Source organism: Galeopterus variegatus, unplaced genomic scaffold (assembly GCF_000696425.1).
Source record: "Galeopterus variegatus unplaced genomic scaffold, G_variegatus-3.0.2 Scaffold1101, whole genome shotgun sequence".
NCBI classification, from domain to species: domain Eukaryota; kingdom Metazoa; phylum Chordata; class Mammalia; order Dermoptera; family Cynocephalidae; genus Galeopterus; species Galeopterus variegatus.
In genome coordinates, this window is record NW_007727212.1 from 292,784 (window position 1) to 309,934 (window position 17,151).

The 17,151-nt window shown below is 48.7% G+C and overlaps 1 protein-coding gene across 2 annotated transcripts in view; it reads right to left on the bottom strand.

The window, feature by feature from the left end:
* Positions 1 to 17,151, bottom strand: part of SULF2 (sulfatase 2) — a 97,615-nt gene that overhangs the window by 73,922 nt on the left and 6,542 nt on the right. For both annotated transcript variants that reach the window (XR_550647.1, XM_008574772.1), the window contains exon 2: positions 2,501 to 2,740. Coding sequence is in view for 1 of the 2 variants with exons in the window: in XM_008574772.1 (XP_008572994.1) it covers positions 2,501 to 2,740 (240 nt within the window). In the remaining variant the exon portion in view is untranslated. The remainder of the gene's footprint in view (positions 1 to 2,500; positions 2,741 to 17,151) is intronic.

Sequence of the window (17,151 nt, forward strand, 5' to 3'; positions counted from 1 at the left end):
TAAAGACTACATTTCCCAGGCTCCTTTGCGACCATGTGACTTGTTTCTCACCAATGGGAAATAAGGAGAAATAGAGTCAGTGTCTCTAACCAATTCATGGAGCTGGGCCACCAAAGCAGCATGGAATTTTAATTGACGGAGTAATAAACAGTTGATATCTTGGGTATCTCACATACACAGCAAATCTTAAATCCAACTCAACCAGCTTCCCTAGATGCACACATGGATATACGGTTTAATGTGGCTTAAGACCCAGCAGGAGCCAATGACCTTAGGTCCCTGGGGATTAAAAATTTACTATCTATGTATTCTAATATGTGTTATACAAATTGAATTAATCTAAAAGGGATTCTGAATTCACTGTAGTGTTTTTGGTCATCTTCTTAATCAATTGACACCAATTAGTATAACTAATATCATGCAGTGGGATCTTTAAAATGTTTTTACTTTAAAATAGCAATTTAATACATGCTCAAATCTGAGCTTCCTAGCTGCCAGGGCAAAGAGGGAAAGTATGAATGTTTGCAGCTCTTGTTATTTAATACCCAGGAACAGACAAGTTCATCAGAGTAAACATATGTTTTCAGTATCCTCAGTTCTGAAAATAAGGTTGGAATGGGATTTCTTGAAGAGAGGAGCATTCTAAATATGTATAAAATTCTCAATAGCAGTTTTATAAAAAATATAAATGGTCTGTGTGTATGGCTATTCACATTGACATTATGCTTCCAATCTTCATTGAGGGTACAATAATTAAGCATAATTGAATGAAATTTCTTTGGGGAGACTGATTTTCAGTGATTTGTGTAAATTCAAGGATACAGTTTGAGCAATCAGTTTTGAGACGGTTCCTTTTCTTGTGTCCCCTATATGATTTTGAAACTCTAGGCTTTGGCTGTCACCATGAGCCCCAAAATGTCAATTTGAGTGATATGATTTCCACACCCCCTCTTAATTTCCGTGGTCTTGGTTCCCATTTGGATTATGTCACAAACACCTTATTTTATGACTCTGGGAAAAATCTCCTTTTTGGGTTGCAGTTGCCCTGGCTGTCAAATGAGGGGGGTTGATGAGAACACTTTAAGGGTCCTCCTTTGGCATCCAAAGCTAAAGGTTTCTATATAGACCTATCAGCCAGAGGTGGTAAAAGGGGATCTGTAAGACATACCCAGTTCTCAGACATATTTGAGTTTTGCCAGCATTTTTAAAAATCAGGAGATTTCACCTAAAAATTCAGATTTAAAAACATTTGAAGGTTAGCAACTCTGAGCAGGCATGGTTATACTTTTTGGACCTGCTGGAGGTCCCACTGGTCCTGCTTCTGCCAGTGACATCCAGGCCCGTCTAACCATCTAGGGTGGTGGCCCATGGTAACTTCTGACACACGTGGCTTTCTGCAGAGACCCAGGAACCAACAGGGTTATGCTTTCACACAATGGCATGCCTGATGAACTGCCCATGTATAGGAATGAGGCTTTCCTAGTTCTCTCGGCCCACTTTCTAGGGGATTCTGGCAGTGGGTGAGTCTGTAAGAAGACACGCCTTACCAGCTTGCTCCAAAGTGCCTTTGCCAGCCCACACTGTGTCTCTGAGAGCAAGCTGCCCAGCTGTGAACCAAGCTGAAGGAGGCATCTGTACGTCCTTTCCTTGTCACTCCCCCCCGCCCCCGAACAAACCCATTGTCACTTGGATGCAACTTCCTGGGGTTGCAACATCTAAGCCACAATATTTCATTTCACAACTGCCTCCGCTCCTTCCCCAAGGTGGGGAGTATTTATTTATTTATTTTTAATGAGAGAGTTAAATTAATTGAATTTGGAAGATTTTGCAATGGTGCTGGAGACAGTGACTGTACTGGAATTTCATCTCTCCTTCAGGCAACCAGCCTGGCAGGTGAGCCTTCAGAACCCACCAAAGGACCTGCAGCAAGATAAACATACAGGAACCAGGCTGGCTCTCCACCCAGGCTGCGACACTGCCAACACAGCCCGCAGTCCACGCCACGTCAACCACTGCCCCATCCTCGTTACTACCATGTAGAGAGCGGCCATACAGTCCCCACATCTGTTCCCTCTCCATTTCCACACCCATATTAATTCCCATCCCCCACCCCAATGTTCTTCCGGAACCTTCTCTCCTGTCGCTGGTCCAAAGTCCACAAAACAGTCCTCAGTGGCTTTAATAACAGTTAACAAAGAACACAAACTCAGGCTTGGGTCCACTGTGGCCTCTCTGTATTATAAGTCACATTTGAAATGAATTCACTTTTTTTGGATAACTCAAATTCCTTCGAAAAGTTCACTTTATATGGATACTCTGGGCACATAAGTCTGCATTTTTCAAATACACCTGGAAATAAACGCACAACTCTGCAGTTATTCCACGCACTACCTGGCATCACCGTGGGCACCCCCGCCGCGTGGACCACATCTAGCGATGCTCAGGGGAGGACAGCAGCTGGCACTCGCGGGGGTCCCGGCCCACCCCGGCCGCCCCTCACCTGTGCGGTAGCCGGTGCTGTTGAGGTACACGGCGAAGGTGCGGCCCTCGTGCTGCGCCTGCCAGGAGGGCGAGGAGCAGTTCTCGTTGTTGGTGTAGGTGTTGTGGTTGTGGACGTACTTGCCGGTGAGGATGGAGGAACGTGAGGGGCAGCACATGGGCGTGGTCACGAAGGCGTTGACGAAGTGCGCCCCGCCCTGCTCCATGATGCGCCGGGTCTTGTTCATCACCTGCATGGAACCTGCAAGCACAGGCGGGGTGAGCCGCGGCCGGGAGGCCCCGCAGGGACCCACACCCAGTGGTTCTCAACAGGCGGCACCATGCCCGGAGCTGGGAATGCTTTAGAAATCTATGGGAGGATACAGGGGGGCACTGGTGGCACTCGTGGGCAGGGGCCACCACTGCACTGCGGGATGGTCCTGCACAATCTGGAAGTATCCCCCCACTGGACACTCACATGGGGGTGGTAAAAACCTGTTCATAAATGATCTGAGCCTAGAATCAAACTGTTTTACATATAAACAGAAGGACTTTTTTGCAGGGCACTGATGTTACTGATTTTTTTATTTTTTTGGAAAGCAACCACCATGTAAACTGAGAGAGGATTAGATTTTGTTTTGTTTGGAACATTCCCAAGAATTGTTCACTCTCATTGAAATCTGGTCCTGCCACCCCCAGCCAGCCTTCTCCTGAGCACTTCTCAGCCAGGATGCTCTGAAGGGGCATGAGCCGCCTTGCCTTCTTTGTCCACTCTGTTCTGCAAGCTCGGAACCTACTTCCCACCTCCCCCCAGATCTAACCCATTGGTCTCGCCGCAGCTCTTCTGGGAGCCTCCTGGGATAATCTGGCTTCTGGTTCTCCTGAGCGCTTATCGCTCCTGCTGCATGTGTTGTGAGGACTTATGCTACACACCAGCTAGCACGGCTTCCTTGTTTCTCCATGAAGCTAGATGCAGAGTAAGGCACGTACAAAGGAAGGCAACGAATGCGTGTGGGAGCCCTACTGTGTGCGGGGGACACAAGGGCAAAGCCGCGGGGTTTGCTCAATGCTGAACCCGTGGCATCATCAGAGCTGTGACACACAGTAGGTACGCAACAAATGTGTGGGGAGGGGTTGCGTAATTGTACACTATGGTCGGTACCCAAACACTTAGGAGGCTTAATGGAAATATTCCACAGAAGTCCTGTTTCTCTTCTTTCTATGGCCATCCTGTTTTTTCCCTTTTCCTTGTAGTTCTTAGGGTCTATAGTGGGTTGAAGGTGCTCCTGCCCCCCAAAAAGACATGATCATGTCCTAAACCTGTGAATGTGACCTTATTTGGAAAAAAGGTCTTTGCAGATATAATTAAATTAAGGATTTTGAGATGAGATCATTCTGGATTACTTGGGTGTGCCCTAAATCCAATGACAAGTGTCCATACAGGAAACAGAAGATAAGACACACAGACACGGAGGTGAAGGCCATGTTCAGAGAGAGGCAGAGACTGGCGTGATCCATCTACATGCAACCTGGAGCCTTCAGATGCTGGAAAAGGCAGGGAAGGATTCTCCCCCAGAACATTCAGAGGAAGCACAGCCCTGCCTTCACCTTGATTTTGGACTTCTGGCCTCCAGAACTGTGAGAAAGTAAACCTGTTGCTTTAAGCCACCCAGTTTGTGGTCATTTGTTAGGACAGCAGCAGGAAACCAATACTGGATCTAGCAGGCATTTGAGGTTCTTGCCCAAAAGCTGCAATCCCAATCACCTAGCAACCCCCTGGAGATGGGAAAACCACTAATCAGACCACCTTAGCTTCTGTCCCTAAGGGCTAAGAATGAAAAGGAGATTTATATGGCTCTTTTATTCCATCTTTCTGCCAAAAAGGGAAGAAAACAGAGCTGGAGATTCCCCAAGACAAACATAGATCATAACTCTTCACAGCTTAAAATCATTCAGTAGTTTCCCATTGCACTCAGAATAAAACCCACATTCCTTGCTGCGGCCTGAAAGACTGTTCACGACCTTCTCCCACCAAACCAGCTCCCTGTCTCACCTCATCCTACTCACCTTGGTTTACCTACAGTGGCCTCGTCATTCCTCAGATATTCCAAGCTCCTTCCTGCCCCAGGATCTTTGCACTTGCTATCACCTCTGCCTGGGATTGTCTTCCCGAGACTGCTTTGTTTGGCAGGCAAAGCCCATCATTCAGATCTCGAATCCCAGGTCACCTCCTCAGGCAGGCCTGGCCGACCTCCAGATCTGGAGGAACCCCTGCCTGACTTCCTTCTGAAATGATCTCATTTTTGGGTTCGCTTGTCCGTGGTCTGCCTCTCCATCTGGACTGAGAGCTATGACAATCCAGGTGGCATTCCCTCCAAGGGACATTTCATGGCTGCTCTGTAAAAACTCACTGGAGGGGCTGGCTGGTTAGCTCAGTTGGTTAGAGCATAGCATTATAACACCAAGGTCAAGGGTTCGGATCCCCATACCAGCCAGCCAGCAAAAACTGAAAAGCAAAACAAAAAATCCCTCACTGAATGACTGAAGGAAGTGGAGCCTGCCCTTGTGAGCCCAGCACTCAGGCAGTCTTACAAGCGATCCCCTCCTGGAACCTGGTGTGCTTCCTGAGCCTCCTGGCCAAGGCTGCCACGGCAAGTGGAGGAGGGAACAGGTTTTGCGTTATGAATTGAGCAGGAATCCTCAGGTCCCAGAACTCTGAGAACATCTGTCATGGAGGCCACACACCCTCCTGAGAAGTCTGCCGGAGTCCAGCTGTAACTGCTGGGCAACTTTAGGGTTTCTGCCAGGTGCAAAGCCTCCCTCTGGCAGGGTGGAGAGGAGGTGGGCTTAGGAGGCCTCCCTTCACGAGCTGGCACTAACTCAGCAGAGCCTGCACAGTGAGCCATGGAACGGTCTCAGGGTCAGGCAGAACTGGGCGCCTCACCAGCCTTGGGTCATTCTTGGAGAACTGGTTCCATGGGATCCCAGGTAGACCTTCTGCTCACCCATTGGCTCCTTGTACCTTGAGGTTTTACCCCAAGTTCAGATGTCAAGGTCGTGCCTTTGAGGCCCCAGGACTGAACACTGGCCACCCTCCTGCCTCCCGACCTTTGCCGTGCCCCTGCCTGGGATGCTCTCACTCCTCAGATCACAGCCCCCTCGCCCCTCCTCAGGTCACTGATCAGATGTCACCCTCTCAGAGAGGCCTTCCATGGCCCCCTGTTGAAACTGCTTCATTTCTCTCCATAGCAGTTACTATTCTCGCATGTAAAGGTCATTTTTATTTCACGTATTGGCATGCTGCCCACTGCCCTCACTGTGACAGCTCCTCCAGGACAGGGATTCCGTCTGCCTTGTTCACTGTTGTATTCCTGAGCCTAGCACTGTGCCTGGCATAGCGGGTGCTCAACAAGTATCTGCTAAATTAACAACAAAATATCATCTTACTCTATTAGGTCTACATATAACTCAGGAGCCCAGACTGGTTTGTGTCCACAGGGGTGTGAGTGTGTGTGTGTGTGTGTGTGTGCGCGAGAGAGAGAGAGTGTTTTGTGCAGTGGACTTTTAAAAGTTGACTTTAAATAGCATTAAGCAGACCATGCGTTCTCTAGTTTGCCACACTCCCTACCGTCTTATACCAACTTCGCCCACTCGTATTACCTGCCAGGCCTCCGAAGGTATTGTTATCCCAACCTCCTAATATATCTAAGTAGTTGACACAGCTCCAACTTATCCCTGGGGTAGAGGCACTATATGTAGTTATGGCTTGAATGTGTCCTGCAAAGTTCACATGTTGGAAACTTAATCCCCAATGCAACAGTGTTCAGAGGTGGGACCTTTAAGAGGTGATTAGGTCATAAGGTCTTTGTCGTCATGAATAGATTAATGTCATTATCGCTAGAGTGGGTCTGTTATAAAAGCAAGTTCAGGGCCGGCCTGGTGGCGCACCGGAGAGTGCACTGCTTGGGGGCGCGGTGGCGCTCCCGCTGAGGGTTTGGATCCCATGTGGAGACTGGTTCCCACTCACCGGCTGAGCGCGGTGCGGGCACAACACCGAGGGTTGCGATCCCATTACCGGTCAGTAAAAAAGACAAAAAGGAAAAAAAATAAAAAAAAAAATAAAATAAATAAAAGCAAGTTCAGTCTCTCTGTCTCTCTGTCTGTCTCTTTCACTCACTATGTGATGCCTTTGACCATGGTATCATGCAGCATGAAGGCCCTCACTATATGTGGCCCCTTGATCTGGACTTCCCAGCCTCCAGAACCTGAGCCAAATAAATTTCTGTTCATTATAAAACATCCAGTTTGTGGTATTCTGTTACAGCAGCACAAAATGGAGTAAGACATATGTCAATAATAGCCATGATAATTACTAATAGTGGTGACTGTCATTGGTTGTATTTATTGCTGGGTATATGACATGTATCATTTAATTCTCCCAATGGCCCATTTTACAGAAGAGGGAACCGAGCTCGGGATGACTGAATGACTGTCGGTCAAGGCTGCAAGGTGGCACGCGAGGACTCAAACCCGGGCTTGTCCAAAGCAGAGTCAGAGTGTTAAGTTTTATGTTCACAGAATGTTCGAGTTATACCACATAGGAGGTGGTGACAATGTCCTGAGGAAGTGCATAGAGGTCCCTATGCCCTTGGTTGGTTCTTGGCTTCAGTGAGGCTCAGAAAAGTCCCCTGGTGACCCAGAAGTGTGTTACCTAGTGATCTGAGAAGTGACTTTACTGGGCACACCAGAGACAGGGGTGGCACAGGGTCTCATCACCAAACATTAGGGATGCTGCTGGTGTGAAAGGGATTCCCTTTCATATCTTCTGATAAACTCCAGGAGAAAGTCCTGAATACCACCAGTCTCCGACATCCCCAGGGAGAGGATCTGCCGCCTGCTCGGAACTCCGGGGCAGGTGGCGGTATTGGCTTAGATTTAGTTGTATGGTTTAGTTTCCTTCTACTCAGGGCAAGTGACCTCAGCTTCTCCTTTAGGAGAACAGTGGAAATCCTGTTCTTTTTAAAAATATAACTACTGCTGATCAAAAAAAAGTAAACGATAGTACAGGTGGCACACAGCTATGGTAAAAACTGCAGAGAGGTGAGGGAAGGACTGGAATTAGGCAAACCCTGGCTTTGTATAACCCACAGCTGTCCCCCCCAATGACGTCACCTGGCTTTCTAATAGACTCCTCTAGTGCCACACCCACATCTGAGCTCCATCCCCCTCCTGCTCCTCCCAAAGCCCCTCCACTTTCCTCTGGTGACTTAGGCAATAATCTTAGCTACTCCTTGGTCCCATCTTTCAGTTCCCACACCCGATCCATCAGCACATCAGCAAAGTCTGCTGCTCTCTCTTCAAAGTACATCCACCATCAGACCTCTGCTCCCTCTTCCCTGGGCCAGGCCATCCTCCTCTCTCCCCCACATCAGGGCAGCACCTCTGGACTGGACTCCGACCATTCTCTCTCCGCTGTGCAGCGGGCCCCTCCTCTCCAGCACTCTCCATGGCTCCTGCTCACCCAGATAAGCTGACAACGTCCCTGTGATCCTCTGCAAGGTGCTGTGGGATCCAGTCTCTCCCCCTCCCCGGCCCGTCCCCCTCCCTACCTGCTCTCTGCAGCCACAGGGGCCTCCTCTGCCAGCAGACTCGCAAGCCTGCTCCGACCTCAGAGCCTGTGCCCACGCCGTTCCTTCTGCTTGGAACGCCTTTCCCTGCACCCACATGGCCTGTGCCCTCGGCCCCTTTCTGCCTTGATTCAAAAGTTCCCTTCTCTGTGAAGACTTCTCTGGCTACCATATCAAAATTTTACTCCTGTGTCCCCAATACTTCATATTCTTTTCCTTGTTTTCCTTTCCAACTCTGTACTTACTACCTAATATGCTATATACTTGTATGAATTCATATATTTATCTTGTTTGTTGTCCCCTGCAGCTCTAGAATGTTCGTGCCAAGAAGGCTGGGCTTACTGACTACGCTCCACAGCTCTAGCCCCAAAGCCTAGAACAGTGTCTGGCACATAGTAGGTGCTCAAAAAATATTTCTCAAACGCATGAATCCTGGGCACTGCAGGTGGAACCGGCCCTTTGGCCCCTGTTCACAGCTCTGCGGGGAGAGGACACAGCAGCTGGCAGTGAGAACTCAGCCTTGCTCAGTCTCTGGAGACCAGAAAGGACGAAAGCTGGCTGCTCATCTGACAGCTGGTCAGACCCTTCTATGGGAACACAGAGGGGGCCACCACCTGGTGAATAATTCACCTGCCATCAGCAGCCCCGAATGCTGCATTGACAAAATGCAAAGGGCCTGTGGGACCGTTTCTTATTTTTAATGGGCTCAAAACCAGGGTCTGGAAGCCTTTACGTCTCCTTCCTGCTCGTTTCAGAGGGAATGAGCTGTTGGGTGCACCTGACCAGTAGCCCCCTGTGCGTGTCTGCTTAGCGCACATCCCCTTCCCAAGTAAGCCAGCTGAAGGAGGGAGTGTCAGTCGCTATTTTGGCATGAGTCAACGATGCCCAAGGACGGTGGCATCTATGCATAAGCAGCACTACAAGCTAAGCCTCCCCTTGGGGAGATTAACCTGCTTTAAAACTGCCACAGTGGCGAGGCCCTACAAATCCACATCTGTAACACACAAACATATGATCTAATGCCCTTGGCTAGCTCCAGCCCTGATGCAGACGGATAGCTCTGGTGGATGGGAAGAACCTGGAACACGTGTGCGGCCACACAGAAATAAAAAGGCCAGTTTTCAATATTTTAAATGAAGCCAGGCCAGCCAATGCAAACTTATTTTGTCCAACATAAATCTAGGGACCTGTACACAAAAACAGACCTGGTTTCTTTCCGTGACCAAACCTTCCCACTGCGCTGGGCTGGGGTGAAGTCACCCTGACACCTTGGTCTGTGACTGATTGGCTGGGGAGTCTCCATCCCCCATCCTGACTGATGGGACCTACATTCTGGGGCTGAAACGACCCGACTGCCAGAACTCAGTGTTGCCCTGTGACCCTCATCTGCTCTCTCTGTTGGGATTGCTTTTGTGAGAGGTGGTGGTATTTATTTGATATTTTTCTATAAAGTCACTTAAAAAACAACCATTAATCTCAACCAAAGGAACTATGTGAAATTATGGATTTAATATGCTAGAAATGTATTTTTTGATGCATGATGTAAATGGTAAAGTCAATGTCTGTTGAGCTCCCACCTAAAATGGTCTCCTGCATGGCCTGGGTCAGAGCAGCCACTATCAGTGGGGACTTAGTAGGTGCCAGGAACTTTCAAGATTCAAATGTGGCCCAAACTTTGCCACTGCAGGGGCTTAGGTGGTTCATATCTGCTTTCTGCCCTAGAGACTGGCTGCAGCTGGGAGCAGAGGCACAGTGGGCTCCTAGAAGACAAAATTCTGCAGCCCCCAACGTGGGTGGCACATGAGACACTGGTTTGGATAGATAACTAACAAGATAATGCCCTCCTATGTTTTTCTTGAAATTACAGGCAAATAATTAAAGCCTGGGATATGAGGGCCTCCTTGGGAAAGTACCGGGAGGTAGACTGAGACAGGGGCAAAAATGAAGCTGGAGTCAGTAATCTCACGGCACTGACTTAAGTCTGCATCTAACCACCATCACCTCTTGCCTGGACTGCTGCAGTAGCCTCCTAAATTGTCTTCCCTTTCCACCCTTTTCCCCTATGCTGTTTTCCACTCAGTGGCTAAAGGGCTCCTTTGAACATATTAAGTCATATCACCATCTTCCTTTGCTCAAACTCTTCCAGTGATTTCCATCTTGCTCAGAATAAAGCTACAGTCCGCCTTTGGCCTAAAAGGCCCTGTGTGATCTGGACGCTCATTTTCCCCAGCCGCAATTCCTGCCTCTCTCCGTTGCTCTCCTCTGCTCTGGCTGGCCATGTTGGCCCCCTTGCTGCTCCTCGGACATGCCAGGCACGCTCCTGCCTCAGGACCTTTGCACACGGGCTCCTCAGCCGAGACTCAGTCCCTCATTGCACTCAGGTCTCTGCAAACACCACTTCTTCAGCGAGGCTTTCTGTAGACTGCGTTGACTAAGATCCTTCCATCCCCTCTTTTTGCTTTTTACTGCTCTTCTTGGCTCTTTGTGTGAGTAAATGAAGAGAAAACGTTCTTAGGGGAGACACCACTGCAGAGGGCTGCTCTGGGGTGAGCACTGTGAGTGGTGGACAGGGAGTAAAGGGCTATCTTTGCTCTGAATTACTTGAATATTTTAAAGTGAAACAGTTTGACTCATGTAATTTTAAATACTTTGGAGATGTTGGGAGAAAAAAAAAAACCTGACTGGAAACAGGCTAAGAGTGAAAGCTTCACAATGCACGTGGCCTTCGCACCTGTGCCTTTTATCTGGCGAACAGATCATACAGCATGGAATGTTCTAGTGGAGGCCTTTAGGCAAGGCCCCCCAATCTCTGCAGAGACCACGGGTGCCTTTGAATACTACACAACAGGTCACAGTCAGAAGGTCTCCAGGCTGGACTTGCCCACAAAAGTGTTGAATTATTTTTTTCAGGGCATAAAGAATGCATTTGCCCATATTTTAAAAAGTAGGACATTTTTCTGGGGCTGTATCAGAACTTTCATGGCCTCTTTGCTTTCATGGGCTCCTTCCTTTGTAAAAAAAAATACTAACAACTATATTTTATGACTGTGTTGGTATGAATATGAACAGAGTTGGTCCCTTGGCTTATGATGGCTCGGCTTATGATTTTTCAACTTTACCACAGTCACGCATTCAGTAGAAACTGTATTTTGAGCACCCATATGACCATTCTGTTTCTCACTTCCAGTACAGTATTTAACAAATTACACAGGATATTCGGCATTTTATTATAAAACAGGCTTTGTGTAACATGATTTTGCCCAACTGTTGGCTAATGTAAATGTTCTGAGCACATTTAAGGTAGGCCAGGCTAAGCTATGATGTTCAGAAGGTTAGACGTCTTACAGTATTTTCAACTTACTATGGTTTGATTGGGATGTAACCCTATCATAAGTATATTAATATCCTATATCAAAACTTTTTCTGCTTACTTACAGTTTATTTTTTCTTCTGATTTTAAAAGGATTTAAGATATTTTCATGGGCTGCTAAAAGGATCATAGATCCCCCGCACTGCACCTTCTGAGCATAATGGAGATGTTAGCCCTGGATTTTCCATAAAAATTTCTATATCTAGCTTCTCTTGGAAAAAAGTTGGGAAATCTGTCCACACTGGCACGATCGTCTAGCGCTGGGACACAGTTGCCCTTTAGAGGGTGCCTGGGCTCCCCAGCTCACTGCAGACTCCACCACCCCCATGATCCTTAATACTCAAGCTGGTGTCCCTGTCATTTATCCACCACACATGCTGTTCTTTTTCTACCTACAGATTTAAGAAAAAGGTGGAATATATTTTGTATTCATATCTCTATTAGAAACGGAGCTGGGAAGGCCACAGGTTTCTAGGAAAATGGGAGCGAGCAGGATTTGGCTTCCCTGGCTGTGTCTGCAGGACTGCTGTTTGCCACCCCCACATGAGGCAGGCCCTGGGATTTAGTGAGAAGAAGGCAGCACAGATGATTTTCTACAGATGACCCAGAAACACAGAGCCTCTCTGACTTGGCCCATGTGTCACCTGCTACACTGCACCTGGCTCTGCTCCTGGGGTTCCCAAGCTATGCCTTCTCTCCTGGGGGTTGAGGAGCGGGACCTTGAGGAAGGGCCACCTGGTCTGGGGGCAGGGTGAGGAGGAAGGGGACAGACACTTCTCCTGAGTGATTCCTCTCCTACCTGTTTAGTTCTGTATGTTAAAAGGGTTCGGCTGCTAAATATGTATGTGGGTGTGTAGCCCTTTCTCATCTCTAGGCTTTGGATACCAAAGAGCACAGAATTGAGAGGCCAAAGAATAAGGTGTGAGCTGCCTTAAATCACCTACTTTCTTTGGGCCTCAGTTTCCCTCCCTAGATAACTTTAGGTATAAGGTTTCTTTTGACTATGAAATTGTGGGACAATTGTATAATATTCTTGGTCACCATTCCCAGCAGGAAGGAAAGGGCTCTAGAGGCAGAAGGCCTGGGTTCTAATCCTGATTTTGCTACTTTCTCTTCACCAGGGACCTTGGGCAAATGATTTAACCCCCTGGACCTCAGTTTCCTTATCTGCAGAGTGGGGAGAATAACAGTGCCTTCTTCCCAGGACTGTTCTGAATTTTAATTAAGAGGAATATAAAGCTTTTAGTTCAATGCTCGGCATACAGAAAGCACTTAATATGTGTTAGCTTTGAAACATTTTTTATTGTAGTACCTAAGTATCATCTAACAGAGTTCACAAACTGAGCCCCACTGGACTGAATCCTGTTTGCAGGTGTGTTTGAGTTAGGTCTGTCCCAAAATATTAAAAAAATAATTGCTAACTTTTTTTTAAAATTGGGAGATTATACCTCAATTCAGCTTTTTGGCTTTGCTTGAAAAATACAAAGATCTGGCCTTGACGGGCCCATGGTTGGGTGGACCTGAGTTTTGAGGGCCCACTTTAGAAGGGTCCCCTCCAATTCTCCACGGCCCCTGCCATGCCCACTTCCTCCTTTGCAGTACCTGCCTGGCCCTGTAGGCACTGAGTTTGCAACCCTTAGCCAACTCTACTCCAGTTGAAGGGACCGGCTAAAGAAACCTGCAAAGGTAACACTCTACTGTGGTGCTCAGCAGGGGAAGAGAGGCTGTGGGTCTGGGTCTGGGCTGGAGCAGAGCTGAGACCTGGACAGGCAGGGGGTTGAGGGCCATGAGCTCAGGCCACAGGCGGGGAAGCACCTGTATCCTGCACAGTCCTCCGGCTGCTGGTGTCTGTCCACCAGGCTGGAATTCACTTGGCAGCCCTTGTCCATCCCTCAAGTGTCCCTGGAATGTCTGTGATGCCACAGGATCAGCTGGGAGCTGCCTGCCCATACCTATGGCAGCACCCATTTAATGGCCACAGCAGGCTGGGCCCATCTGACGCAATCAACTGCCCCAGAATAGCTCTGGATGCATCTGGGCAGAGGGACTCCCTTGTTCTGCAGTAACTTGCTCTCTCTGCAGCTGGTGCCAACTCTTGCTGTGCCTGTAACTCAATCCAGAATAATTACACTGGGTTTCCGGGACCTGCTTCTCAGATGAGGTTTCCTCCCCACGGTGCAAAGGTGAACCATTCCTGACTCTTGGATATTACAAAGTAAGCCAAATGTTATTGCTGGTTTTAGCTATGAAAAGTCAAGTTCTCAAAATTGGTTCCTAAACCCCAAATCAATTAAGCAGATGTTGAGGAGCAGTATTGGAATTTCATTAATAAGCACTGAGCTGTCATGCAGTTAGTTTTTTCTCCTCTGCCTTCTGCTGACTCTGGTTGCACAGCTGCTAGGATAAAATTCTGATACGGTCATTGTCAATGGAGGGGAGGTGACAGAGTGGTCCCTGGGGAAGGGCGGGACATGGGTATAATCAATGGGACTCAGCAGTCACTGGTCATTTCCTCTCTGGGAAGCTCTACCCAGAAAGTCCTCTAACTTGTAATTCTACAATTCCCCCTCCTTGGCAAAGGAGATTTATTCAAAGAGGTGGGGCTTCCAGGACTTTTTCCCCACTTTTCAGCGGGGCTACACAGAGCCAGTCATCCAGCCACTGGCCCGGCAAGTGATATTTGCAAAGCAGCTTAATGTCTGTCCTAAGCCAGAAATCCCATTCCTCCTGACCCAGCCTTCCTGTCTCTGTACACGGCACCACCATCTGCCCAACTGCTTAGCCAAAAACCTAGGAGTCATCCTGATTCTCCTCCCTCCCCTCCACCAGAATCCATCAAGAAGCCCTGCCAACCTTCCAAACAGGCCGGGAATCCACCCACCTCTCTCCCTCTGCAGTGCCCCTGCCCTGCCTCTCGCCACCAGCATCTCCCCCTGGACCATGGCAACCACTAACTGGTCCCCTGGTTTCCACTCTTGTCCGTGGGCCACCACTCTCCACCACAGCCAGGGTGAGTCTTTGAAAACATCAACCGTGCCTACCTGACCTGCTCAGGTTTCAGTGACCTTCCATTGGCCATGCAATTAAACCCAGACCCACTTGCTTGGCCTCCCAAAGCTCACGTGATCTCCCCCATCTCCTCTCTGTCCGCACCCACGTTGTTCTCCCCTCTGTCCCCGGTTCCTGGCAGGCCTGTTCCTGCCATAGTGCCCCTGCACTTGCCATCCGTCTGCCTGTCACGTTCCTTCCCCAGGATTCCAAGTCTCTTCACCATGCAGGTCTCACCCGTGTCCATCCATACAACTACACACCCATGCTAGAGGTGCTGCCACTTGCTGGGACCCTTGCTGCTGATTTCTGGTGTGGCTGAGACCCCGGGTTTCCCACCAATATCTGTTTCCCCTTCCTCCTTAACAGGCCCTGATTTTATTTCCCCATGCGCCTGGCTAGGAGACTACATTTCCCAGACTCTCTTGCAGCTAAACATGCCAGCAGTCCTCCCTTCTGTCTTCCAGACTCCTCTCTGCCCAGCTCTTCGTTCCAGGGAGCTGGTCTGGATAGGATATACCAACAAGCTCCCTTACCCTCCAGCTTTGGCCTGTGGGGAGCCCAGGCCGGAGATCAGTGAAAGAAGTAAGGTTGGGGTATGGATTCCTCCATCTTCCTCCCTGTGGTGTCAACAGAGGGTGACAGCTCCTGTAGGGTGGCCCTCTGTCTCCAGGTTCCCCTCATCTCTCAGTCTTGGGGTATAGAGGACCCCACTATTACTAACTACCCTTGGGGCACTGAACTATCCCTGGTGGTTTCACTACACTTGCTCACACCTTAGCAAAAAACAGTTAATCCCTCCTTGACTAATCCAAATTTACATGTGCCCCATGTTCCTTGCTGAGACTATGTGACTAAGTAAATAAGTTCTGTCCACGTTGCATGTGACTTCTAGAATGAGGTCCTTAAAGGAGGTTGACTTAACTGGGAGATCCACCCTTTCTGCCCTTCTGCTTCTTCCTTCCTATTGTCTGGAATGTGGCTGTGACAGCTGGAGCTCCTGCAGCCATTCTGAACCACAAAGTGACCTTGAAGATGGAAGCTCACAGTAAGTACAATAGAATGGAAAGGGAGAGAAGGAGCTTGGGTCTCTGAAAACATTGAAGTCACCATGCCAATGCTGGACTGCTAACCTTATACATTTTTATGTGAGTGAGAAGCAAAATTCTGTCTTGTTTAAGCCACTGTTATTGTACATTTTTTTGTGCATGCAGCTAAACCTAATCCTGACACACTTAGCTTCCAGAATTCAAGTAATCTCCCAAGTGTTGTTGAATCGTAAAAAAAAATCTTGCAGGAATGTGCTTGGCAAGTTGAATGTAAGGGTGGGTCCAAGTGAGCCTTCTTCCTGAGATAAGCTACGTCCACATGTTTTTCTTCCTCTAGTGAGCAGCGGCAGGAATGTCAGAAGGTGAGATCTCAGAGAGGCTGAGTTGGAAGTTACCACCGATGTGGTGTCTGGAATCTGGGCATGCTGTTCTGGGCTTCCAGCCATTTGGCGCCTATAGAGTACTTGAGCTTGTGGTTTAGAATCGATCTCCTGGATATCAGTCCGCAGCACAGGGTGTGGTTTCCTGGTGTTCACAGATGGAAAGTGGAAAACAGGGGACTGACCTGAACCCTCGCAGGCCTTTCTCTCAAATGCCTGCCTCTCCCACAAGGCAGGCCTCTGAGCTGGGGGCTGGCAACTTTCAGGATCACAGACTCCTCTGAGAATCTGGTGAAGGTCTCAGATCCAGGAAAGCACAAACAAGTACACAATTTGCACACAATTTCCACCCTCCCCCACCCCAGGGCCATCCAGGCCTGGGCCCCTTCCTGCACTTCTGACTCTCATGTAGCTGCCTACTGGACAGCTCCTCTTGGCTTTCCACAGGCACCTGCAACTTCCCAGGTGCAGAACTGAGCTTTCCCCATCTCTGTAAACAGAAAAGCCATCCAAGACCAAGCCCTGCAGTCGTTCTCCACTCTTCTTTCCTACTCCACTTCAGATCCATCAGCACATCTCATCAGCTCTACCTTTGAATATGTGCAGCATCTGACCGCACGTTCGTCACACTGGTCTGAGCCTCCATCATCTTGTGCCTGGACTGTTGGAGTAGACTCCTCACCAGACTCCTTACCCTCCTTTTAATATACTGCTTTAGTCTATTCTCTAGATAGTAGCCAGAGGGGTCATATTAAAACATAAATCAGATGATGTCCCTCCTCTGCTCAGTGTCCTGCACTGGTGTCCATCTCACTCAGAGAGCCAAAGTCCTCCTGCTGTTTCAAAGATTCATGCCCTGCATGATCTACCCTACCACCACCACCCCATTACCTCTTGGACCTCACTCTTCCTGTCCCCCTTACTCACACTGCTCTGCCACTCTGCTCTGGCCTCTTGGCTGCTCTGTGAGCCTGCTGGGACAGCTTCTGCCTTGGATTTTGCATGTATACTATTCCCTGGAATGCTCTTCCCCAGGGATATCCTTGACTGGTTCCCTGACCTTCTTTACTCAAATTTCCCTTCTCAGTGAGGCCACCCAACATAAGATCACAGCTGTCCCTTTCCCCACTCCTCTCCTGGAGTGATTACCTCACCACTTTTCACTATCTTAAGTTTTACAGGTTTTACATGCCTTGCTA